This window comes from Alexandromys fortis, unplaced genomic scaffold (assembly GCF_014885135.2).
Source record: "Alexandromys fortis isolate MF-2015 unplaced genomic scaffold, M_Fortis_MF-2015_v1.1 scaffold_115, whole genome shotgun sequence".
Classification (NCBI taxonomy): Eukaryota; Metazoa; Chordata; class Mammalia; order Rodentia; family Cricetidae; genus Alexandromys; species Alexandromys fortis.
The window spans coordinates 3,382,380-3,407,572 of NW_026067989.1; the positions used below are offsets into that span (position 1 = coordinate 3,382,380).

The window sequence follows — 25,193 nt, forward strand, 5'->3', positions numbered from 1 at the left end:
CTGAAGAATACATGACAACATTTTGACCAGGGACAGCCAATTGGAATGAGGGAATAACTTGGGTTGGTTGTGAGCTCTTGAGTAGACAATGACATAAGAGAATGTATGTTTAAGGAAAATTTCTGGTTCTCTATATGTAATTCTCAATTTTAATTCTGGGCTTTAATTTCAATAATAAAGCACTACCGCTTGACTTATGGAACCATCAGCACAGAGTAGACACTGGAATGGCATGTTTATGTGTGGAATGGGAGGTAAGGGTTATGTTTTCCAACTTGTCTACAATCTTTGGTTGTTCATTCATGATTTATGCTTCAGCGTAGTCAAAACTATTAAGGAGAGGCTAGACCTGATATTTCTGAAGGTTCCTCTACCTCCACATTCTATGATGTTCTTTCCTGGTTTCCCTAGGCTATGATAAAATTAAATATCTAAGAAGTACAAGCTGTGTCATCAATCTAAGCCTTACTAAGACCATTCTAACAGGGACAGAGGAAAGGAGGAGGAGAAAAAGAACAAATACGGACTGAATGAATATACAGGGGGATTACCTTTTCAATCAACATTAAATCTTGGCAGATCAAGATTGTGGTTTACCTGTCTGTTTCTGGAAGCTAACTTATTAACTGCCCAGTAGAATATTCCTTCCAGGATCTATATGTAGAAAGATAAGCCTACAAGATGCTGGTATAGTGAGCACACATGCATGGAAGCTGGTGGAGCTTCACCCCTTAGGACACAGCCAGTGACCTACAGAACTAGCACAGCATCTACATGCCAGATTCCCTTTGGGACTGAGGTGCGACAGGATGTGCTGTCTGCAGCTTTGTGAATTTAGTTCATTGGCTGCCATCAGGTGGCCCTGATAGCACCAGGTAAGGGTCTTTAAGTATAATGTCTAAAGTTGTAGTGAACAGCAGAAAAGAAAGACAAAAGTGAGCACAATATTCCTTCCCAAGAGGCCATCCAGGCACACATCTGAGAAAGAGGAAAGTCTGCAGCTTTGGATGGTGACAACATCTTAAGACTGGCCCAGACTAATCTGGTTTAAGCCCCAAATATGACCTACATTCAAGCAGCAGATAGTGGATCAAAATCGGGGTGACACATTTTCTCTCACTAGCTTTTTATCCTGGAGCCTTTACAACCTACCTGTCATAAAGGAGAAAGTACTGTTGGCCGGGTCTTGGAGAAATCAAGGGCTGTGTTTTTGAGGCTAACAAATAAACAAAGACCTGTGCTCCCTCTGCTGGCCCTCCACAGCAATATTGAAGTGGGCAGGAGCCATAAACAGTGTTGGCATCTCAAGCAAACACTAGTCAATCCAGAGATACTGAGAACCAATCTCCTTGAACTTGGTTTTAGACATTCCTTAAAATAAAACCATACTCTTACCAACTTCTGACTAAGGTACCAATTCTGAAAGTTAGATATTACAAGAGACATACCTACTGTATGTCAATTGACAAATTGCTAGCTGTGACCACAATAGTTATTTTTGAATCCATTTATCAACAGACATAGTGGATTCCTCCAAGATTTCAAGGTCCAGACACAATCTTTAGAGCAGGTCCAAGAAACAAAACAAAACAAACAAAACCCCAAAACAAAACACCCCAAACAACAACCAAAAAAAAAAAAAAAAGCAAAACACATGCAAACAATAACAACAACACACTAAAAAGAAAACCCCAATGCAAGTCCAAACAAGTTTCTTTCCCCCTTTTTGTTCAGTAAGAGCAGCTCCCAAAGGTAAAGATTTACACTATATCCCTTTGGATAATGTCAAACATCAGACTGGATTCTCCAAGTCATTAGCATGCAGAAGAATGACCTCATGGTGAACAGATGCACTTGGCTGTGAGCTGCAGTGATTACATCAGTCCCTCCCCAGCACTCGAGGGTGCCCATTCCTGTTAACCCTTTACAGGCCTCTCTGCTGGTCCCCCTTCTTTGAGTACATGAAAACACAAACTTAGTCCTCTATTACCACAGATGTGTGGGTTAAAAGAATATAAATATGCATGCATAAAACATATATATGTTAATATTGGATATCTTTTAGATTATTTATTGCTTGTCAGTAAGGGAAGGGACCAAAAGGCAAACCACAGGCCAGGTTAGGAAAAAAAAAAAGCCATCCAAATACCATTCATACAGAGTATTATTAGTGTAAGCAAGAGATGCAACAGATACCAAGGGGCTCCTTTAAAATTGCATTTCTGATTGGGAGATGAGTCCTCTTTTAAAAGCCCTTTTAAAACTCATATATTAGACCTGTGCCCCTCTTCAGAGCTCATAGTGCATCATGGACAGGTGTACATATTTGGGTGCTCTGACCTCCAGGGTTCCAAGGCTAGGGAGTGTGGGAGGCACGGACATTCCCCATCAGTAGTGTCTCTGGCCAGGCCCACCTGGCACATTTCCCTCTCTGTAGAGGTGTGCTGCCTTCTGGATGTGCTGTACTCCACACTTCAGGTGCTTTCCTGAAAGCTAAGGAGACAAGCAAAGCCTAGGAAAATCTGTGTGTGCGCCTATAAGGAGCCCAAGGCCCTGCTTTGATGACACTGATGGCCAGAGAGGGTCTGGCTAGGCCCTGTGCACTGTGGGAGCTTAAGCAGTTCAGGGTCAATTTTTCCAGTTGGTTTGTTGCTTGAAGGAGCAGGCTTCACCTCAGTTTCTGAGTGTAAGTTGGCAGGGCTGAGCTCATGTGGGTTTGACTGCTTGTCCCCAGAAATGAAAACCACCGTAAATCAGTGGAAAATGTTCCTCTCTGGGAAAGCAGAAGTAGGGGTGGGAATTCTGCAGAAGTGAAGTCTGCACATAAGCCACAAAGTTACAGCTCTGAGATGGGACCTGTGATGGGGGCTGATGAACCCCATCCTCGCTGTACTGTCCCCACACTGTAGTTCAGATAGATTTTATTTCTAGTTCTTTCCTAATCACTGTGAAGGGCAGACAGAAGCTGTGAACTCCAGGAAAAGTGAGGCTGATGTTGATTGATCTGAAAGAAGGACGAACCACATTTATTTTGGTTTTCATATTAGGTTTCTTGCTCCATGTATAAAAGTTTTAATACCTGCCCTGACGAGTTGTCAGAATTTTTATTAAGTATTTTTTTTTTTAAAAGACATTCTCCAAAAAAACCTATTAACCACCCTCCCGCAAGTGGTCACATAAACCCAAATGCTTCTACAGTCTCACTTAAGCTGTTACTAGGAACTGAATCTGAACTGGTTTGAATCATGGTGAACTTTATTTATACAGAGGGTAAAATATACACAGAAAATAACATCTGTCATTATCTCAATAACATCGATAATCATCAATAATAATCATTAAAAATAAAAGTTAAGAAATTTAAATATTTAGTTATTTCATATTTTCTTTTATTTTTAAGAAATAATTTTTTTTTCTTTAAAGCTGAAAACAAAAACAAAAGCCTGCACTGGGAAACCGGTCCCAGCGCCTGCAGAAGGGCGTGAACGGAGCACTGCAGCATCAGCTTCCTTGTGTTCTTTCATGAAAAAAATCACACAACTTTAAACCTCTAGCAGACTGGGGTACGAAATCTTCATTTCCCTTGAAACAGATTTTTTTGTCTTAGATAGAATGCTGGCAGAGTGTATAAAAGAATTCAATTCACAGCTGTTCTACTTTTTTAACGCAAGAAACATTAATCAAAGCTTTAAGTTATAAGCCTTTCTCATGTTGCTCAGTATCCCAGTTCAACAAAGATCAATAGAGGCCATCCCTGTGTTTCTCTCGCCTCACCAGGAAGCAGAGGCGTGATTATGTAAATGGGGCTCCGCACCTCGGCCAGCTTGCTTATCTCCCAAGCCTTCTGCCTGCTGCTCCTGGCTCCCCATGCAAGTGCCTGCCTCTCTCTCTTATCTCCCAACAAAGCTCCAAGAGGCACGGACTGAAGCCAGCGATGTTAAACAATGACGCATGGCTGATTTTATTTGTAAGTGATTTATTTCACTGAATTTGATTTTTTTCACTTTGTGTGTAAGATATTTGTTAACAAGTCAGCACAGGAGAAGCAAGGCTGTGTTCAGAAGCAATTAGCACGGGCTAGAAATCTATTAAGCGTCCTTATAGCTATGCTGAAGCAGGGAGGGTGAAAGAAGGCCTTGTTGAGAATTTCAACATGTGGAGACTAAATATCCCACCTAGTCTCTGACAGGCAATTCATCTGTAACAACATGCAAAAATGCACAAGTAATAATTTTATTCTTTGACAAAAGTCCCATACCAAAATACCAACAATTTAATAATCATGCCAACAATTTAAGTGGCAGTACATATTTTTTCAAACTGACAATATTATATAAAGATAGTACGTGTCTAAAAACGAGAAAATCCATGAAAAATTCTGCAGTTCCACTGGCCTACTAAATGAAAACCATTATAAGCCACTTTCTAAAGGCTCCACACCAGGTGCTGCTCTGGTCGGTGGCTTGTCCGCATGACACCAACCACTCCAGAGAGCAGCGTGCACGCGGCACTCTGTAATGATGGGCCTGGGGACACTGTCCTTCCATGTCTCCGGCATTAATCCCTGACCCTCCTATCTCAGCTGCATAATCCCCATTTAGCATTAGTAGCAACGGCTTCAACTGTGAGAACTCTTTTTTTTGATAAGTACGCAGTGATTTGGGCATCGCTTTTAAACAACATATTCCCAGCTCAGCAAGAAACCCACACTCCTGAATGAACCGGAGCACATTATTGAGAAAAAAGTTCATTAACCTTGCTAGATTCGAGGGTTAACAGGATAGCTGAAGAAAGGAACACAGCGAACAGCTCGGATACAAAACAAATTAAAATGAATGTCATCATTCCTTTTGAAATTCATTAGTTGATTCAGAGGGTGAATGTTCTTCTTAAATTTGCAAGCATTTATCTGTGAAAAACAGGTGTACATCTGCTACTCAAATGCATCTTACGCGGGAGGGAGGAGAATAAAGTAGACACTCACCCGTTCCACAGAGAGAGTAGCTGGGAGAGGGAGAGAAGACTTGAGCTGCGAAATCCTCAAATGTCATGACTTCCCGGTGGTTCTGAATTATTGCTTCCAGATACAGAGCTCGCTCTTCGTAGCTGCAGTAATTGGTTAAGGAGACAAACGCACGTGCAAATGGCATGCGGAGTGACGGGCAATTTGTTCTAAATGCAGTTAGTTACTAGGCCTTCCCCATTCTGTGTGAAAACCTATCTTGGAAACTCTTTAGCTTTCTGCCAGAGTGTTAGATATTTGTCACAATATAATAGTGAGATGCTAGTTTTAAGGCCTAAATTTCTTTTGGGCTTCAACTATATCCAACAGTAATATCATTAAAAAAAAATACGTGCATCAAAAGTTACAGGATTATTTCAAAGCACTACATTATTTCTAAGGCTGACTTAAGAACAAGACAGGTGGGTGATTGCGACAACGCTGCGGTGGCATGATGTGGCAGCCTTCATCTTCACTCTCCAACTGGGCCAATGAGAATTCTCAGCCTAAAAACACAGGGAACTGATACTGTAAGAGCTGGCTACATCGTTCAACAAAAGTAAGAAAATGAACGTTATTAGAAAGAGAAGGCTAGGAATCATATTCTGCAAGGGCATCAGAGCCTCTGACCAGGGTAAGTGATGAGCATTAGAAAATAAGAATGGATGTGGAGGGTGTAGCAAATGCTGTACAATACAACTGCAAAGAAAGAGAGAGAGAGAGAGAGAGAGAGAGAGAGAGAGAGAGAGAGAGAGAGAGAGAAACCATTGCCTTCTAATTAAAGCTGCAGCCTGGAACACACAACATTCAAATGTGTAATCAAAAACCAGTCACCAATAAAACTTACAAGCGTAACACGCCGAAGCAACTTTCCAGCTGTCTTAATAGGACCCCTGCGTGTGGCAGCCTTTCACAGGGCAGAAAGCAAATCTTCCCCTTTGTGTGAGCTTCTGTTTCCTCTGAAGGTGAATCATGCACTCCCAATAACAGGAAACGTCAGAACGATCTGACAATGAATGGAGGCGCTGCACATGTAACTTTAGGAATTAACACTCGGGGAAGCTGGCACGATGTCTCATTTCCCCCTTCCTCATTAGTGATGCAAAAGTTAAAGGATGCGTTTTGATTATTTTGAAAATTGTGCCATTTCTTCATGACCACAAAACCCAGGGAATGCAGATTCCTATTGGTTTGTTATCTGGGGCTGCAAAGAAAAAAAACATGATCTGTATATATCAGTAACAATCCATGTATCTTAAAAGAATCTTTTCAAGTTGTCCACTTGGAAAATTTAAGCTGGGAACAATTACACATCTTGTTTTAAAACTAGGGACACTCTTCTATTTTCTTTTGGCAAGGTCTTGACACTGATTTCTGGATGTAGGCTTGCTCTCCCCATTGCATTACATCTTCAGGGAATGGTGCCACACCGTGAAGGGATAAGAGTCATTCTGGAACAGTGCTGAATTACCTGGTAGCCATGTGTGACTACCAAAATTGAAATATTCATTAACTGAAATGCAAAAAGAACAACTACATGTCTCTGCTCCACTCCATATATTCCAAGCATTCAATAATCACAAGAGCTGGGGGTTGCTAAGCCAACCAGCAGATACAGGATGTGTGCACAACTGTAGAAAGTAATATCAGGATCTGTTTCGTGCCACAAGTCCCCTTTGAGCTTGCTCTACACAGCTCTTTTTTTTAAAAAAATAAAGAAAATGTATTGGAAGCTTTCAAAAGTGCCCCTCTGAAGATTTATGATTTTTTTCTATGGACGGTCAAACAGCCTCAGGCCTGGGCAGCATGCTCCAGAGCTGGCTCCCGGGCCGTGGGTTGAACTCCTGGTGACTTGCCTTAATGAACAGGCTGCCAAACTTCCTTGGTGAGAGGCGCCTGCTCAGGCCCAATTCTAGAGGGATCCACTAATGCCATTCACGTCTCATTATGAGCATGCTCATTCTGCACAGCACTTGGCTGTCACCGCAGAGCGGCCCTCCGTGGATGGCCCCAGCGAGCCACTGGTCCGGGGAACAGCAGGACGTTAGGCCTGAGTGGCCGTCTGGCGAACAGGCCCTCTCACTCTAAGCTGGCACGTGCTGGCCCAGCAGGGGCTGAGCCAGGCGTGACAAATTACTCAAAGAGCTGAGCTAAACTTATGGCTGACAACCACCTGAGCCTTCAGACTGCAGTGGCCCACTGTCAATGTTCAATTCACGGCTCCCCCCTTTCAGTACAGGCTGCTTGTGGGCCTGGCTTAGAGCAGACATGCCCCTCTAAAGACCTGTCACACTCTGCCTACTATCATCCTCTGCTTCCTGAAAGGTCCCGCTGTGTCCAACACATCCCCATACAGAGCTGGGAATAACAGTGAACAACACAGAAATGTGTGTTCCCTTTGCTAGATTCTCCACGGAAGACTTCTCTGGAAAGTAACCTTGTTCATCAAACTCACAATCAAACCTACAGGACTGCTGAACACAGATCCCAGGTGGCTGCCCATCATCTGCATCCTAGATGACACCATCCAGCTGTCAAGAGGCTGGCCCCTGTCATGACCGAGAGATCTGGGCTCTTAGGAGGAGGCCTAGCAATGCACTCACAGGGGGCAGGCATCACATTTTGGGATTCTCCCACTCTGTAAACGTTTATGGCTGACTCTTCTACCACAGAGCTACAGACAGACAATAGAGAGAACCAAAAGGGCTTCAGAATTGAATACGGAAGGAGGAAATAATCCTTCACAGAAGGTTCCCGATCTTGCCATCCAGGCCCTAAACTGTCATGGTCACACACACTCTCCATCCCTCTCAGCAGTGTTAACTGGCTTTAAATTGGGTGTTGTCATTTAGACAAACATCTATGGGGGTTGGGTAAGACTAAGAGACATCAAATGCAACTCACTTGGGTCCAAGCCAGAGCATGTTAAACATCATGACAAAGAGAAAGCAAATATGACCCCAGCTTGGACAGGGCTTCAAACAGCTAAGAACACATGCATGTCCCAAATCATTTGTTTAGTAGTCTTAGCAAAAACACAGCCCTAGTTTATTTATTTGTGTATGGTGTATATATGCATACCTGTAGATGTGTACATGATTATGTGATGGTACATGCATGCATGAGAGTACATGATCCTATATGTGGAGAGCAGAAGTCTTGTGAAACATCCAAATTTCTTCTAACTTTCACTGCTCTCTGAGAAGATCATGAATTTCAGAATACATGGGTCAAGTTCAGGATCTCATGCAAGGTTGGGAGCTAAACTCCCAATGAGGACAAACCACCAAACTTAAATATTTGTGGGCTACAAAAACCAATCTTACACATGTTTAAGCTGACTCTACATACAGGCCACGCTGACTGCAGGAATATAGAAATCCACAATTCTCCCACTTTAATCTCCCTCTTCCCTCACCACCCTCCCACCACCTCTCCTTACTCGGGTTCTGTGATGGCTGACCGTTGACCACTTCAACCATCTGCCCTAGAGTTTGGAAAAGGCACTCCGCGGGCTGCAAGTTTGTTCTTTATTTTATTTTTTCTTATTTTTTTTTTAATCCTTTGGAACCTGTGTTGTTCAGCCCTTCTCTATATTTTCCAAGTGTGGACACGATATTCAGACTCAGACTGGCCTCAGGGGAAGGTTGCCTCGTGATATTGGGGTATGCGCCATACCAGTCACTTAATGTCCCTACCCTGAAGGTTCCCAACACTTGCAGCAACTTGTTAGTGACACAAACAAGCCATCTTTGAAGCCACCGGCCTTCTGACTCTCCAGTGGCCATTTACAAAGGAAAGGAAGTCTTGTTTTAGAATGTCAGAGAGGTGTGACATGCTCCCCTGAAGAATCCTGTTCCAGTGCTGACAGTGTTCCAACTCTTAGTCTATCGGGGTATTCACCGTCTCATCACACAGCTAGCTCCCAGGCTGGCTTTCTGGGCTTGGTGAAAAGGACCCACCAAGTGAGGGCTTACAGATTTCCCCTCTTACTAGTTTTGGAAGGCTGGAGCTCCAACTCAGCAGACCTGTTCTCAGAGACTCTGGGAAATTCCATTCTCCTTCCTTCAGATGCCAGGAGGATGTTTACACTCCTGCTTGTATGGCCATGTGAGCTCTTGTGAGTCTATCAGCAGAACACTTGTCACAGGATTTAGTTCCCACTGGAGAAGCCAGGAGAACCCCTCATCTCAAGGCCTTAACTCACTAAAAGGTTCCTGTGATCTGAAACCACTCTGGGTTCAGCCTTACATCACAGCTGCTGCTTCTAAGTCCTCTACGCATGTTTATTGGGTAGAAAAATGACTGCCTAGGACCTATGCCCATTGCTTTAAGCTGTGATGCACTACATACATTCTAGACAAAGACCGTTTGTGGGGAGGTTATAGTTTTCAATGTTAAGTAAGTACAGTTCTGCACTAGAAAATAAAGTCAGTGGCATGAAACTTACAGATGTATGGACATCTGCCTATGACCCTGGGGAATAAAAAGTTCATTAAACAAGAACCAAAATATGAAGCACAAAGGGGAAGCCTGGTGCATCCAGCCACAGTCACACAAAGGGTTACTACTCACTACCAAGCTTCAGTGAGAGGCAAAAAGCAAATACAAGCACCTAGTGGGTGGAGGCACCCACAACACATGATAGTCAACACAAGCTTAGTGTCCAAAAAAAAAATTTACAAAACCATGGAGAAATACAAATCATGCACTAAAAGAAATCAATAAAAGGCAGGTCTTTGGCCATCAAGGTGCCAGACATCATTAATGTTCGGCATTAGAAACACAATAAGATACTGTTTTATATATACCAGACTGGTAAAGAATAAAATGCAGAACAATGCCAAACAGCAGCAAACACACAGGGCACAGAACTCTCAGAATCCATGGTGTGAGGCAACTGTCCTCATCTCTTGTGAAGGCAGTCTGACATTACTAAGTACAGACAGTAAGAAACATGAGCCAAAATTTTGACTACGTAACATATGAATTCATGCACACGTGTGCTTGTCCTAGGAAAGCTCACAGCATCCTGAGATGAAAAAGAGAAAGAATCCATTTCCAACTTCCCTAAGAAACACGGTCACATCATGAACTAGAAAACGGCAATGAATCTGGATGAACATGTTCATTAACTTTAACAAGTGCATTAACATGCCTGGAATGTGAAACAATGTTCACCAAAAGCACACGGCTGAGCAGCATAGGCTACACAATTCTATTATATACATCTTAAAGACGAGAGAAGTGAAGGGTTCTGCGAAGACCTTTGCACATATGCACAACGCCACCACAAAGAGCGAGAACACCATGAACAGGAATTACCGTCGTGGTGTGGAGGAAGCACATGGTGGGTCTTATGTGCACTGGTCAGTACAGATGAGGAGTCAGTACAGGGACATCAATCCCGGTGTGGTGGAGCACAAGTGGGTCTTATGTGCACCAGCCGTTAGAGATGAGAGTGCATATGCTAGCATCTCTCATGTGGTGTGGAGGAAGCAGTGCTGGGTCTTTATACTTACTGGGGAGTCAGTGCAGTGGCACGGTCTAGTATTCCATTGACCTACAGAAATAGTACGTATTTTCTAGCATCCATAAATATTTCAAAATAAAAGGGAGCAGCCTGGTGGAAACGGAAGGCAGTATCTATCTTTCTTTATGCACTGAAGGAGGGAGCAGGATTTTTTTTTTTAAATGCTAGGAGTTGTTGTAAAAGGCACACATTTGGATGTTAGTGGGGACAGTGACTTAAAGAAAGCAGAAAGAGATGTGCTGTGTTCAGAGCTCTGGTTCCAGGAGCGGAACAGCATGGTTCTGTTCTCTGTTCAGAGCTCAGCACTCAGAAAGTCATGGGTGATGCTGGCAGATGGGAATCAAAGAGCTCAGGTCAAGGATGAACAAGAATGCCACCCACAAAGTGAGGGTCCTGCTCCAGTAATAAACCCTCTAAAAAGCTATGTCTGTCCATGCTACTATATGCATCAAGAATGGCAAAAAGGGTTGAGTCTGGAGTTGGTCAAAATATTACCTGTGCACATACATGGCCTGTATGTAAAATTTCAACAGATAATCTGCTTAGAAAGCCTCATCTAAAACAACTGCCATTTTTAAAACCCAAATCTACCTTCATCCAAGTTTTTATTCAAGTAATGTGTACTGGGGCAGGGCGCAGGGGTAGCCCAGTGGTGGAGTGCTTGCTTAGTATGAAAGAGGCTTTCAAAATCCATCCCCTCAACAGATTTAGAATTTCACTGAGTACCCGAACTGGGCTTCTAGAACCAGGGCATGAGACCCAGATGCCCTACTCTCACCAGACGGCACACTGACTGAAAGACACATTTGTAGAATAAGGCAAGCTGTCCTTACTGTAGTGTCAGGGGTGCAAGGGCAGCAGAACAGGTCAGGAATGTCTCTGAAGAGGTGGCAGGAAACAGCTACCCAAGTACAGGGCAGGTGACTGGAATCCAGAGTGGGAAGAGAATGGCAGAAAGTCTGGGGACGATGGAACGACTCTGGGTCTGAATGAGTTCAGGGATGAGGACAAAGTGGCCTCATTTCAGTACTTAGTGGCCATAGGGAGAAGTGCACAAGTAAGGAAAATCTATGCATCTCTATGTTCAACCAATGAGCTGTACAAAAGGCTCAAAAATCACTTATTCTCTGCACACCTCAGAAAGGATATGTAGGGGCATATGGCATACATCCATTTGAGCAAAGATGAGAAAAACAGAAAAGGTGGGAGGAGTTGGGGACAGAACAGCCTGATAGGGGCCAAGGGCATCACAGTTGGGATCAGAGGCCTTGACCTGATCCTTGATACTTCTGGGTACCTGCCAGGTGGGTTTAGGTGGCCATGCCTCACTCTAAATAAATGGATGAAATTCCACAATGAGCAGAATGGGAGTAGATGCAGTTGTGTTCTAAAGCCATATATCCCTTCCATGCAGAGTCTGTTTGTCTTTCAGTAGAATGCAAATTTCAGTGCTAGGACTATTAAGGATTGCAAATACATGAATCATTCAATGTAAATGTCACAGCCTGGTGACATGAAGAGGAGCCCTGACTGAATAATGCAATCGCATGAAGTGGGTACTCTGGAAGAGGAAATGAAACACATGGAGGTATAAGATATTAGATTAGGTCTCCAGTTCTAATGATACACTCCTGGAGGGGGGTAGTCCGCTACAACCATATAAGAAGAAAACACCCATATAACTCAGTTTAAGAGTAATTCTGAGGAAATGATAAGAACAAATGGAAATGGAGGGAAAGCAGATTTTCCTTGGGCTATTAAATTAGACTTTTGGAGGAGGTCTGCTCTCATATCCCCAGGCCATCAGTAAAGGAACTGAGAGCTTCCTCTCAGGATCTGAGACACTCCAAGGGTGATGTGGCTTTGGTTCACATTTCCATTAGACGTGATCAGTCCTGCTCTTCCCTGGGGACTGGCTGGAGTGGAACACATCTTTAATCACAGCCTTTTAACCATATCTGTCTTCTCTCCTTCTCCAGGAGCACCTTTCCTCCAATAAGTGAGAAAATGCCCCCTGACACCATCAATCAGAGCCTCACAGTAGCAAAAACATAACTGACAAGAAAATTAGTCATTCAGCGGATTTCCGGTCTCGAGAAAGTGCTGTCAGATTGGGTGAGAAACGACTCAACAGGCTACTTGGCTGATGAAACCCACTGGAGAAGGGCAGGATCAGTAGGAACGATTGACACCTGATAGTTCTGGGTGCTGGTGCCAATGGCTGATGTCTGTCATTATCACTTGGATGGTTTCTCCTTCATAGGTTTCACTCATCCCAAAGATCTACAGTGGAAACTGAAAATGTACTTTCTACCTTAATCACAGCAATGACCTTTTGTCGGCATTTCGTATCCATGAACTGTTTGTTGACTAAGTGGAAGACAATTAGAAATCTACAAGCATCTGGAAATGCCTTGAGTCCTGTTTGTGGTGTTAGAGGGGACAGTGTCTTAAAGAAAGCAGAAAGAAAGGAGGATGATGAAACAGGAATACATGTGGACTTTTAACCCTAGTGTATAAGGAAAAATTACTAAATAAAATACACTCTAAGTATTAGCCAGTAAAATATAATTTAACCGAATTATTTAATAATTACAAGTACTGTGATCTTGAGGATTAAAAGCCATTTCCATTTAGCCTACAAATTAGTTTATATCTAGCTTAAGTCTAAGAATAAAATGAACACTAGTGACACTTGTCTGAAGCACACATGAGGCTGAGGCAAGAGGATTAAAATTCAAGACCAGCCTGGGCCATAGAGTGAATTTGAGCTGCTGCCTATCAATGGCCCTTAGACACTACAGAAATCATTACCATGATCCCAAGTTCTCCACAGACTTTATTGATTTTTCATTTCTGAAAGCAACTTTAGGGAAAAGGTTGCTTTTGGAGGATGTTTACAAAATTTGAGCTTTAGGGCTGGAGAGATGACTCAGAGGTTAAGGGCACTGACAGTTCTTCAAAAGGTCCAGAGTTCAATTCTCAGCAACCACACAGTGGCTCATAACCATCCATAATGAGATCTGGTACCCTCTTCTGGCCTGCAGGTACACGCAGGCAGAATACTGTATACATAATAAATAAATAAATCTTTAAAAAAAAAAAAAGCTTGGCAGTGGTGGCGCACGCCTTTAATCCCATATTAAATCTTGGGAGGCAGAGGCAAGAGGAGCTCTGTGAGTTTGAGGCCAGCCTGGTCTACAAGAGTGAGTTCTAGGAACTAGCTACAGAGCTCCAAAGCTACAGAGAAACTCTGACTCAAACAACCAAAAACAAAAACAAACAAAAAACGCCAAAACCAAAATTTGGGCTTTAGTTAAAGTTTTTCTTCCTTCTATGCATTTAAAAATAATAAAGGTGGGAGCTGCAGAGATGGCTCAGTAGTTAGTGACTGGCTGTTCTTCCAGGGAGCCTGGGTTTGATCCCCAGTACTTACATGGTGGCTCACAACTATCTATAACTTCAGTTCCAGGGAATCCAATATCCTCTTCTTACCTCTGTAGGCATCAAGCACACATGTGGTACACAGACATATATGTCTGCAGACAAAACACCCATACACATAAACAAGAACAACAACAATAACAACAGCAAAGTTAGGTGTATTGGACGGACAAAATGATTTTTCTATATTTTTATAAAATAATTCTAATGGATGAGTTTTCTGGGATAATATTCATGTTAATACTGAATTATCAGATGATAAGAATAAACTCCAAGAAAACTTAGGTGTTTACCAAATAATAGTAACCTAAAAAATGAGGTGATACACCTATGAAGGTCGCCAAGTGACCTTCAGCACATTCAGACAGTGTAGGGTGGTGTGCACAGGGGTGTCGTAACACCTGACAGATAAATGGAGCTGCTGACCTGTCCGCGAAACAGAAACACACTACAGAGTTACCAGAACAAGACAGCAACACTGCAGTTGAGGAACCCAGCTGGAAATCTGGGGGAATTCTAACATCACAGAGGTCCTCAGTATCTCAAACAGCAAAACAGCCGCCACATGCTGTTAAAGGAACTGATGCTATCCAAAACATAACATGTAGAAAATGTCCGCTACGGCAGGAGCCACACTGGGCAGAGAGAACTGAACACCATGACAGAGTACAGAGTACATCTTCATCGGCAGTCCTAGGGCCAGTTACTCTGCTGTGGGCATGCCTGGCTTGACAGCAAAGATCTGCTCTGGGCAAGGCCAATATGGCAGAGGAGAGTGGGGTGGTATCTCATTGTGTTGGAAAAGCTCTTTTTTTTACACCTTTGACATTTGACATAAGGTGTGTGTGTGGGGGGGGGGGGTCAGGGGAGAATAACCAGAAAATGTAAGTGAGCTACTCAAATATTTTGATGGGAATTTTGAAGCAGACAGGTCACTGAGGATGAAAGCCAGAGTCTTGCACAACCCAGGCAAAGGTACTACCACTAATGCACACCACAGTTTCTGTGGTAGAAAATGAGATGTTCTGCTCTTGAGCTTGGTCACAAAAATACCCAGGGGCTGCTGGAATGGTGTTGGTTTCAAAACAGACTCAATGGTACTATGCCACGCTGTCTGCTGATCTTGGCTGAAGGCTGTGCAGAGAGTTCATTTAAACACAGTGAGACCCGAGGAACGAATATTGTGAGTGGAGTGAATGTTCTGGTGCCTCTGGAGGAGACACCAAGGGTTTCCTAACTCCCAGGTGAAGTTCCCTGCCCTGAAGACTTTGTAAGGTGGCTGCACATCCCTGTAACACTTGTTTGGTGCTGAAGAAGGGACATCTTCTCCCTTGACACTAAAGGAATTCGAGAAACAAAGTACAAGGCAGAGTCTGGCACAGAGCTCAGGTGCAGTTGATGGAGTATTCTGGAGACAATGGGCAGTGAATAGGATTCTTCCTGCTCTTTACTTTCTTCTTCCTTCTCCATCTTTTGTACAGAGGATGGAACCAAGGGACCCTGTGTATGAGGGTCACACCCTTCTCTGAAGGGAAATACATTTTCAGGATGCACTGTGGTAACCCATTCCAATGGGGAAAAGATCTGCTTTCACAGTCCTTCCATTTAAGCCACCTCAGCTGGTGTTGCACTAGTACCAGCTGGAATGGTCTAGTGCTTTTCCTGCCTGAGTGTGTTAGATGGGCACTGTCTCATTTAATCCTAACTGAACCACCCCTTTCTGTAGCCTGTATTCTCAGAATCTTTTCACAGAGGAGACTGAAGACCAAAAGTGGGGTGTTTTGTTCCAGACCTCTCAGATGCAACCAGCAGCTTGCCTTTCTAGTCCAGTTCTCAGTCATGGCCTGCCTCTTGAGCTCAGAGGCTTCTTAACAAGAAAAGACCAGTGACATCACTGCTGACAGAAGGCCAGGTCCACACAGCCATGTGCAAGATGGCGCTATGGATAGATGTCCTTTTCTCACCTCTCCCATTCTGAGGAGAAACAAATGCAAAGTAAAACACTAACGGAGCTTCAGTGTTAGAGCAGGCATAGCACACCGGCATGCGGCTCTCTTTGCAGGGTGGGGACTTCTGCAGCAGAGCAGTATGCTAGACCTTCCATGGCACAGAGTCAAACAAACTTCCTCTCACTCACTCTCTTCTTCCTTAGAGCCCTCGTCCAAGTCAGTCATCTTGCCGGACACTAGGCCTGGCATCCGCATCCTGCATGCCAACCACAGGTTGTCAGATACAAAAAAAGCAATTTTCTGAGCGAACTCTAAGCAGACCTGGTCTAAGATGGGCTATAACTGGAAGACCATGACATGAGGTGCAGAGGCTTGGATCACACAACCGTGCAGCAACTCCGCCTTAGTTCAGTAGTGGTTTCTGAGCGCCTAAACATTTTAACTTTTCCTAATAAGTAATCCAGAGGGGAATATAGGAATGAGATTGTCCAATTGGAACAAAAGTTAAAAAGAAATTCTCTCCTGATGCCATATACTTTAAGAAGGACATGTTAGACAAAAAAAATGACTGGTGATTACATCTTAGGTTTCTTTGTCATTATGTTCTAGGTTTAGTGTCCTTAGCACTTGGATGAAAATTTTTTGTTTTCACATTTAGTATATCAAATTCCCTGTCCAAAGTCCCATCATCCTGACAAAAATATACTCTGAAAATACAATAGAAACAGCCCCGGACTCTGCTGAAGTCCCAATTCTCACTGTTCTCTGGGACTTTCCACTTAGGCCTCATAGAGTCATTCGATATCATCTTCGTGACTAAAAATGTGACTGCAATATTATTACTTTAAATTATAATCAAATCATTCTCTTGCAGATTAAGATACTTACTCTTAGAAAAATAGCCAAATTGAATTAGATGTGTCTTTTCTTGATAGATCAAAAGCGGCTCCATTAAATCAGCAGTTTTCTATTAATGGCATGAGACATGGCCTAGATGAGCAAAATACCCTTTGGAGCCATTCTGTACTCATTCCCTACAGTTCCCATGGAAAGTAGGATTGTATACCAAGTCCCCCGGCCATGCGCCCACCCTGGCTGCTCATCCCAGGCACATAGCCTCCCTCCTTATTTGTTTAGTCGCCAAGTTACTGCACCTGTGCACCACACATCCACCCACCTGATATTTACTGAGTGCTTCCTGTAGATCCGTATTCTTCCTGAGATGTGAGGAAAGCATTCCCGTGTTCCTCAGCCCTCTTCTTAGTCTTGACTCATATAATCCCCAACTAGCACAACAAGGGTTATAGGATTTTGGAGCATTCTAAAACATATTGTGGTGAGATTACCTTATAATTATTCTGTTCAGGGTAATATCTATCACAGAATAAATAAGAGACACAGTATTTATAAAGTAAGAAGTGTTGGCACAATGTTCTCCCATCTGTGAAGCCCTTCTGTAGTCATGAACTTATTGGACACTTCTGAAAACCTCGAACTACAGAAAAGAAAGGAGTAGAATCCAAACAGTCCTGAGCTCACACCACAAATAATGATTGGAGCCCAAACTTGAGCCTAGGCAAACTCAGTGGACAGATGCTGGCTGGATGGTTGGCTATATGGCCACTGGGCAAGCAGATTGCTCCAAGGGACTCTCCAAAGCTGGCGCCTATTCTTTCTATTGTGCTTTCTCAGTTTTTTCTTTCAGGTTTCTTTTAGCTGGAAAATTTGCAATGCGGAAAGGTGAGTTAATTCTCCAACTATAATGTTTGGTACTGACAGGGGGAGAGACTAAGCAACTCTACCCCTTCCCTCCTCTAGAGCCAAAGTAGCACAAAGTAAATTGGCAATTTTTACAGCGTATCTGGCATAAATGATGACTTCCTAGCTGAATTATTATCTGTATGATTGTCAAGAGAAGCCAGCATTTACAGTAATAAACTATATTAATTCAATGCTTTCCTTCATGCATCAAGGTTTAGGAAATTTAATGTGCTCATTAAAGATAAAGTTAGCTTGCTTATTTCTGGTCACATTTTGAAGAAAACTAGAAGAGAATGCTACAATTTTACTGATTATTTTGGTGGAGATCTTCAGTGAAAAACATTTAGAACTCTCAGATATGGGTCATTAAGTCTCACCACCTACAGCACCGGAGAACAGAGCTTTCCCTTGCGAGATCCACTTGGCTTCTGAGCCACAATGAAGTGCTGAGCACTATTAGGAACTAACTGGTATCCTACAGCTGCTGTCTTCTGGGATAACAGGGCTATGGCAAATGATTATTTTTAATCAGGCATCACTTGGTGTTATTAAAACACAGTGAGGAGGGTTCAATCATTGTGCAATGCCTCTGAGCAAATGAACTGAAAATTCAGGGTAAGAGTCCACACGCCATTGTAAAGAGTAAAGTCAAAACCAGATTCCAGACACAGGCATACACCTGTGTCTAAGCACAGGATCGTGCCAACAGAGCACTGCTGGCTCACTAGGTCAGGCTTTAAGACCCCTTCACCCTGTACTCTTTACAATCAGCACACAGTTGGGTACAGTAGGAGGCAGGACCTAGAGGAGGGCTGAGGAGCAGCAGTAGGTGTTGAACATTGTGGTATTCCAGTTTAATTGGCAGAACTGAATAGGAAAATAACTGGCAAGAGAAAAACAAATGTGTGCTGGGACTGGATAAGAGGCCAGGCTTGGGCCCAGGTGTCCATCAATCCCTGACTGTCTGGTTTGACGGCCAGGCCTTGGACACAGAATCCTGGGCCCTAACAAGGGAGACGTGGAAGATCTTCCTTTGATGGCAAGAGTCACATCAACCCTTGCCTCAGGCCCCAGCACTTCTAACAGGTAAGGAATGACTGCAGGGCAAATGTCCTGTCAACTAAAAGCAGAGCGCAAGAGCAGGAGGTAAGACTCATTTTTAGCTGTGGAAGCCCGAGTCCCGCCTCTGGCAGACTCTACACTGATCAAGCATGTCGATGACATACTTGTTAGACTAATGTTTCTAACTGTCCTCACCCACCTCTGACGAAATTTAGAAATGTTACTTTGGAAATCCCCTTTGTATTTCTTCACTGCCCTCCAGACTTCCCCATAGCTATGCTGACAGCACGGACCGGTTCTCACCGTTTTCCCAAAACATCCCATGTGCAGGTCACTGGGGATACGAAGTCCACCACACATGCTATGTGAACCCCAAGGGTCAAAGAGACCATGTGAATGGTTCCTCACTCAAGGATGGATATGTTAACTACTTTAACTTTACATTAACCCCACACAAGGTTATGATTTGTCAGTTAAAAAGAAAATTAAAAACAGGAGGGATTACAAACCTTAGGCTAGCCTGGGCTATAGGACAATATTAAAAAATAAATAAACGAATAAGTAAAATACACATTAGTTTGTGTGTGAGATACTTGAAATAATGGCCTGGAATTGTGTCAGGTACAGTAGAAAGAGAGAACACTAACCTCTGAATACAATGGAACTTTCTAGAGCATGTCTGTGTTTTGGGTGTTTTCTCTCTTTGAAATTCAAATAAAAGCTGTGTAGTTAATAAACTATATCTGCTAATTTTTCTTGCACAGACTTAATAGGAGAGATAAATGGGCTTCCTGTCATTTAATTTGTGATTACTAATACAAGGTCATTGAAATCATTCTTTATTTCCCTCCCTCTCCCCTTTTCTGTGTTGCTGAATAATGAATCCAGGGCTTCCGTATGGAAATAAAGGAAATGTACACCTTTATTTTTATTATGTGTTTTTAAGGTGGTGAGAGAACTCATAAGGGCTGTGAAAAGAAACACCTTTGAGTAAGAGGGTTCAGAGCTTCTCCCTGTCAAATTCCAGCAGAACAAGCAACTTTCTGTGACGATGGAACCACTATAGAACATAATACCCAGGTCAATTTTCTGCAGAGATGAGTCTCCAAATGTGATTGTCTCATTGTACCTGTTAATCTGCTATGAGTGATTACCAGTTTTGGTGATTATAACTAGCTGGTTGGTGCCATAAGCCAGGTGACCACCATGGATGAAGTAACTGGTGAAAAGGTCAAAAGTTAGCAATCACCCACAACCATGGGCTTTATGACAATGGTCATCTTTCTTCAGCAGAGCATGGCACATCTACATAAAAAGATGATTTTTTAATAATGATTTTCTATACAAATAGCACCAATAAGCTGACTTATGAAGTTGAAATATTTTTAGATGGGTGTAACTGTAAATATTCACATATGCAGCATATTCAGAGCAAGGTCTTGTTAATTTATTTCAGCTTTAATGTACTCTCTCCCAAGTCTGTTTAGTGATGTGTACATGGAAGATGTAAAATGAAATCATCTGCTAAATGCTTGGATGTTATTTGGGAATGGAGGTAACAGTCGCAGGGACCTTAGACCTGAGGCTCTCTCTGTTCACTGTGTAATAGGCAAGTGATAAAACATCTTGAAAAAGCAGTGAGTGCTCACGGAATCTAGGCCAAATAGGAAGAACGTGTTCCTGTGTGTGTGTGCACATGCTTGCCCTGGCTTGAACTCAAGGGACAAGGAAAAGGTTAAGCTTATGGGCAGCATTTTTGGAAACTTCATACCCAAATCCCAGAAATATTAAAGACTTAAAATGGGGGAATGACTCACTAGGTTAAAGAAAAAACTGTTTGGTTTTGATGTCCAAAATTTAACCTAGTATCAGAGTCATGGGTTACTTTGAAAAGCCTAGTGAGCCCCAGGCATCTTTCCCTCAGCATTTGTCTATGGCCACAGCTCCTCTGGCTGGCATTTCTCCTTTGTCTTCTAAGCCCAGGCTTAGAAGATACTCACCATGAAACAAAATAGCCTCCTTTTAAACACTGCTTGTAGACCCTTCAAATAAAGCCCTACCAGACCTAGAAGGCTACTGAAGCCCTTGGGACTCCCATGTTTTCTGAAACAATCCCAGCAATACATATCAACACCTACAGCAATACAAGGCAAGAGGACAAAGCTTTCCTGGCTATAGTGTCACTGATCCGTGCCTCTTCCCATGCCATCCTCAATGTAAAGGAAACTAATGGTGGCTGATAAGAGTTCTTAGGTGACCCTGGCAATAACTGTAAAGAGGTAGTGTCCCTGCCCTGCAGCTGCCTGTCCCTGGCAGACATGTGTACATGAAGGCACTGGAATGGCTGAGGGAATCCTGGTTGTGGCAGGAGTACAGAAGTCTTGTGTACCCCAGGGAGGCAAACGCAGGGTTGCCTTGGAGGTTTCAGTGTGTTCCTACTTTTTGTTAGGCTGAAGGCAGGAATGAAATCCAAATAGAAACAGGAAAAAAGCCCTGGCCTTATGAGGCAATAGGGCTCTTGGAAGGGAGAGGGTCAGACTCAGGTGGGGTATATGTGGGTGGGGAGCGGCTTGCCACTATTAACTGCCCAACACAACCTGCTGAATACACTCATGGGCCATACCTGGTCCAATCTACCACAAGCCTGTGGAATGAGAAGCCATGCTCCTAGAGTTCAGAGGCTGCTGGCAGGACCTTCGTTAGTTCCCCATTCTCTCAAAGTTTGCAGGTACTTCTAAAATGGGTACATAAACACACTGCTTCATCGATGTTTGGTATGGATTTCTTAATGTTAGCTGAATAAATGCTGGCTATTGCTAATTTAAAGAGAAATATGATTTCTGAAAATGAGGGATAACAAGTGACCCCGAGGGTGAAATGGGACACACAGGACTCTATACATCCCATCTAGCAGCAAATGCAGACCAAAGCAGAGCCCCTGGCCAGACCAGTCCTGCATGTTGCCACCCAGGCCAAGCCTTTCTGTCCTGTCCCTCCTTCCTAGCATGTGGGCCTCCAAACCTTGCAGAAGGAGTTGAGGGATGGTTCCTTTTACTCATTCATTGTCTCCCTAGTGCTCTGCTCTGACTTGGAAGTTTAAGGAATGAATCCCTAAGGAGGCAGGTCACAATGCAGAGCTCAGAGGTCTCTTGGATGGCCGATGATCAGAATCTGAGGGGCCTACTAACCTGGGTGGTAAAATGTACAGGTTTACTTTCATTATACTCTCTGAAATGATACATTTCTTTCCATTATAAATATAGACATCAAAACCATAGTGACAATACTTGTGACTGTCACCATGGAAATCATAGGTCCTTTAACATCCCCTAATTCAAAACACTATTTTTTACTAAAGTCTAAAAATTACAGGATCAGTACACAACTCCAGTGGTTGTTATACACAGTTAACCATGTGCGGGTGTGTCTGATTCTAAAAAGCATCCCACAAACACAAAAATATAAGCTGTTGAGTCCATTTTGCTGTTTATGTGTTTATGTTGAGTCCATTTATGCTGTTATGGTTTCAGGGCTGAACACTCTGTACTGAACAACCAATAAAGGAGCTCATCCTAAAAGAGGCTAATTCTTTTCCCAGCCATCAGTAGTTGCCTATAGTTATGCATACACATATATGTCTGTCTGTCTGTCTGTCTGTCTGTCTGTCTATCTATCTATCTATCTATCTATGACAATAATAATCAAGGAAAAAGAGGCTACCAGTTTAAGAGGGGGTGGTATGGGAGGGACTGGAGGAAGGGTACTTGAGAGGGACTGGAGGTAGGAAAGGGAAGGGGTAAAGTGATATAATTCTATTTTAATTAAAAATATATTTTCAAAATAAAAATATTCCACTATAACTAATTTCATTTTTAAAACTATGTGCTTACATTTTAAGCTATGTACATTTACACTATGTGCTTCTGCACATAAACTTTGTGCTGCCCACAGCACAAAGTGCGCTGACAGACTTCATTCTTTTAGGTGTCCCCAGGAGTGGTTAAGAATGCCAGGGCCACCAGTGACCGTAACACTGCAGACTGGGGTTGGGAGTGCCCACTGGTCACTGGACACATAGCCTAACTGTGCAATTCTCCTGCCTCCTTTTCCTCATGCTGCAGCACCGACTCAGCCATATTTGACTGATGAAGAAACAGCCCTGGAGAGGCTGGACATAGCCTGATGTTCACTGTGGAGAACAGGATTTTGAGCCAGTTTACAGTTCCAGATTCTAAAACGAAGGTCAAAGTAGAGTTGCCTATTAAGACCTGAGTCTCAGTAATAATGAGAGAGAGAGAGAGAGAGAGAGAGAGAGAGAGAGAGAGAGAGAGAGAGAGAGAGAGGGAGAGAGAGAGAGAAATGTAATTTCAAGATAGGAAAATAATCTGTAAAATTTTCAGCAACTAAATTTACACACATTTACTTTGTTTTTACAGAGCACTCAAATGCAAAATGGGACTTGGGACAGGACTCCTTCAGGACAAGGAAAAAACCCTGCAGGAAACTGGTTCCTTTTCTCCCTCACAGCTGTCCCTCCTAAGCAGCCTTCACCAGGGTGTGAGGGAAGGGAGTCAGAGCAGTGAAATAAGCAACCCTGTATCTTTTTGCAGCTAGATACCCTGTGAGAGGCTGGAGAGCCAGCTGGAAGCGTTTTCCTCATTTCTATTCTCAGTGACAGATTCTGACCCGGGGCTGGGCAGGGGAAGCTGATGGGAGGAACCAATGGAAAAGCGACAGTCTGTAGTAGTAGGAGTCCCCTGAACCAAAGGCTGCATGCACGGCTTCAAAGCAACACAAAACAGGTAATTTAATTTCATAAAGGGATCTTTCTGCCGTTTGTTTCTTCCTCTCAGCCCATTGAAATGTACACACCGCGAGGACAAAGTCCAGGGCTCTCTGCAGCTGCAATTTCACTTCTGCACATATTTAATGTGTTGCTGGGGATGAAACATTTCATGGTTCCTGTGCTCAGCAAATGAAACAAATCGATGTGTTATGAGAGCCTTTTTTTGCCATGCTGTTTGGGGGAAGTGCTCTTTACTCTTAACTAACAGGAGCTTAACGAACCATTTCACATTCTAAAGCCCTTGGAAAGGTCATAATGCCGGTTTCTTAATTAATTTTTTAAAAAGTTGAATAAAGCCAATTTCCTTTTATGTATTTACATGGGTAGTGAGTGGTATTTTTAAAAATGCTAAGACTAAATGATGCCACAGAGCAAGAAATCTTTTTGTTTGTTAAATACAGATGCCTGTAGGTCTTTATAAAGCAAGATAGAGGAAGAGAAATGACCTGGCTCTAGATTTTATTAAGTATAATCAAGGAACCAGGGAATTTCGGTTGCCATGGAAGTCAGGCCTAAATAAAGTTTATCGCACTGTGCCGACTTAACATTGTGCTTTGAAACGCCATAACAAAGCCGATGCGCCTTAAGAAACACAGGTCACTCGGCAGTTAGGTTCCTTTGCTTGAACTGCTTTAACATTTTTATGCTTAGTCTTCCCAGCCTATACTAAAAAGGCCTAGGCTTTGTGGAATAACAGACACAGGTACTCAAGGCTCGCCTCTGCTTCATTCTTGGGCCTGTCTCATTTTTTTTTTTTTTTTGTCCTAATTGCAGCAGACAGCATTTCGGCTTTGTCAGCCCTACCTGCTCTGAATAGGAGCACTTTTGCTCTCCCTTGTCAAAGACCAGGGAAGAAAGCGCGCTCTCTGGTTGGCAGCAGTCTTGGATCCTCGCCCCCGGCCATACTGTGCAATCACGCTGTTTATCCCACTGTAACAATCAGACAGCGAGAGCTGAGCACCTGGTACTCCCGGCCCCGGCCTTCCTTGGCAGCTGACGGGCAACCTCGCTGCCAGGTGGTCGCGCTTCAATTACATTAGCTAGCCATTCTAGGGTTAACGAGGACCCACTTTCCTCAGAATGCCCCGAGAAAATCAGTTATTCATAAAAGACAGTATGCCTTTTGTTGATCGCTGAACAATGTTGCTGAATATCCATTAAATTAAATTCTCCTTATTGGACTGAATAATGCAATAGCGATAGCCCCAGCTAGAAGTTTGCATGTTTATTTACCGAATTTCTGAATAATTTATACATGGTTCCTGGCTCTTTTTTTCATTTGGTGGCCAAATGCTTCTTTGGAATGGATTGGCGTGGCTTTGCCTTCGTTTTAATACAAGCTAACACTCTTGCAAATGGAAAACAGATGAAAGCACGCTGGAATGGAGTGGCGAGGAAAGGAAATTGTACTTTGACTCAGAATTCACCTTCCAATTTTCTAGTGCAGGACTTTCAAATTTGCATAGAGGCTTTTTGGGGGGCTGTTTCATCTGAGAAGCTTTTTTACACAGAAAAGGAAGAGAGTGTGCTGATCGGTCGTCAATCTCTGAGCCAGGAACTATTACCAGTGCTTAGGTACACAGTGGCCCTGTGGAG

General features: G+C 43.1%; 1 protein-coding gene across 8 annotated transcripts in view; it reads right to left on the minus strand.

The window, feature by feature from the left end:
* Ralgapa2 (Ral GTPase activating protein catalytic subunit alpha 2) overlaps positions 1 to 25,193 on the minus strand; it is a 266,124-nt gene that overhangs the window by 15,924 nt on the left and 225,007 nt on the right. For 4 of the 8 annotated variants that reach the window (XM_050159619.1, XM_050159618.1, XM_050159624.1 and 1 more), the window contains 2 exons: positions 4,985 to 5,106; positions 3,592 to 4,909 (listed from right to left, as the gene is read on the minus strand). In XM_050159619.1, the coding sequence (XP_050015576.1) occupies positions 4,890 to 4,909; positions 4,985 to 5,106 (142 nt within the window). In that variant the 3' untranslated portion in view covers positions 3,592 to 4,889. The other 4 variants (XM_050159620.1, XM_050159626.1, XM_050159621.1 and 1 more) reach the window with 4 other exon arrangements.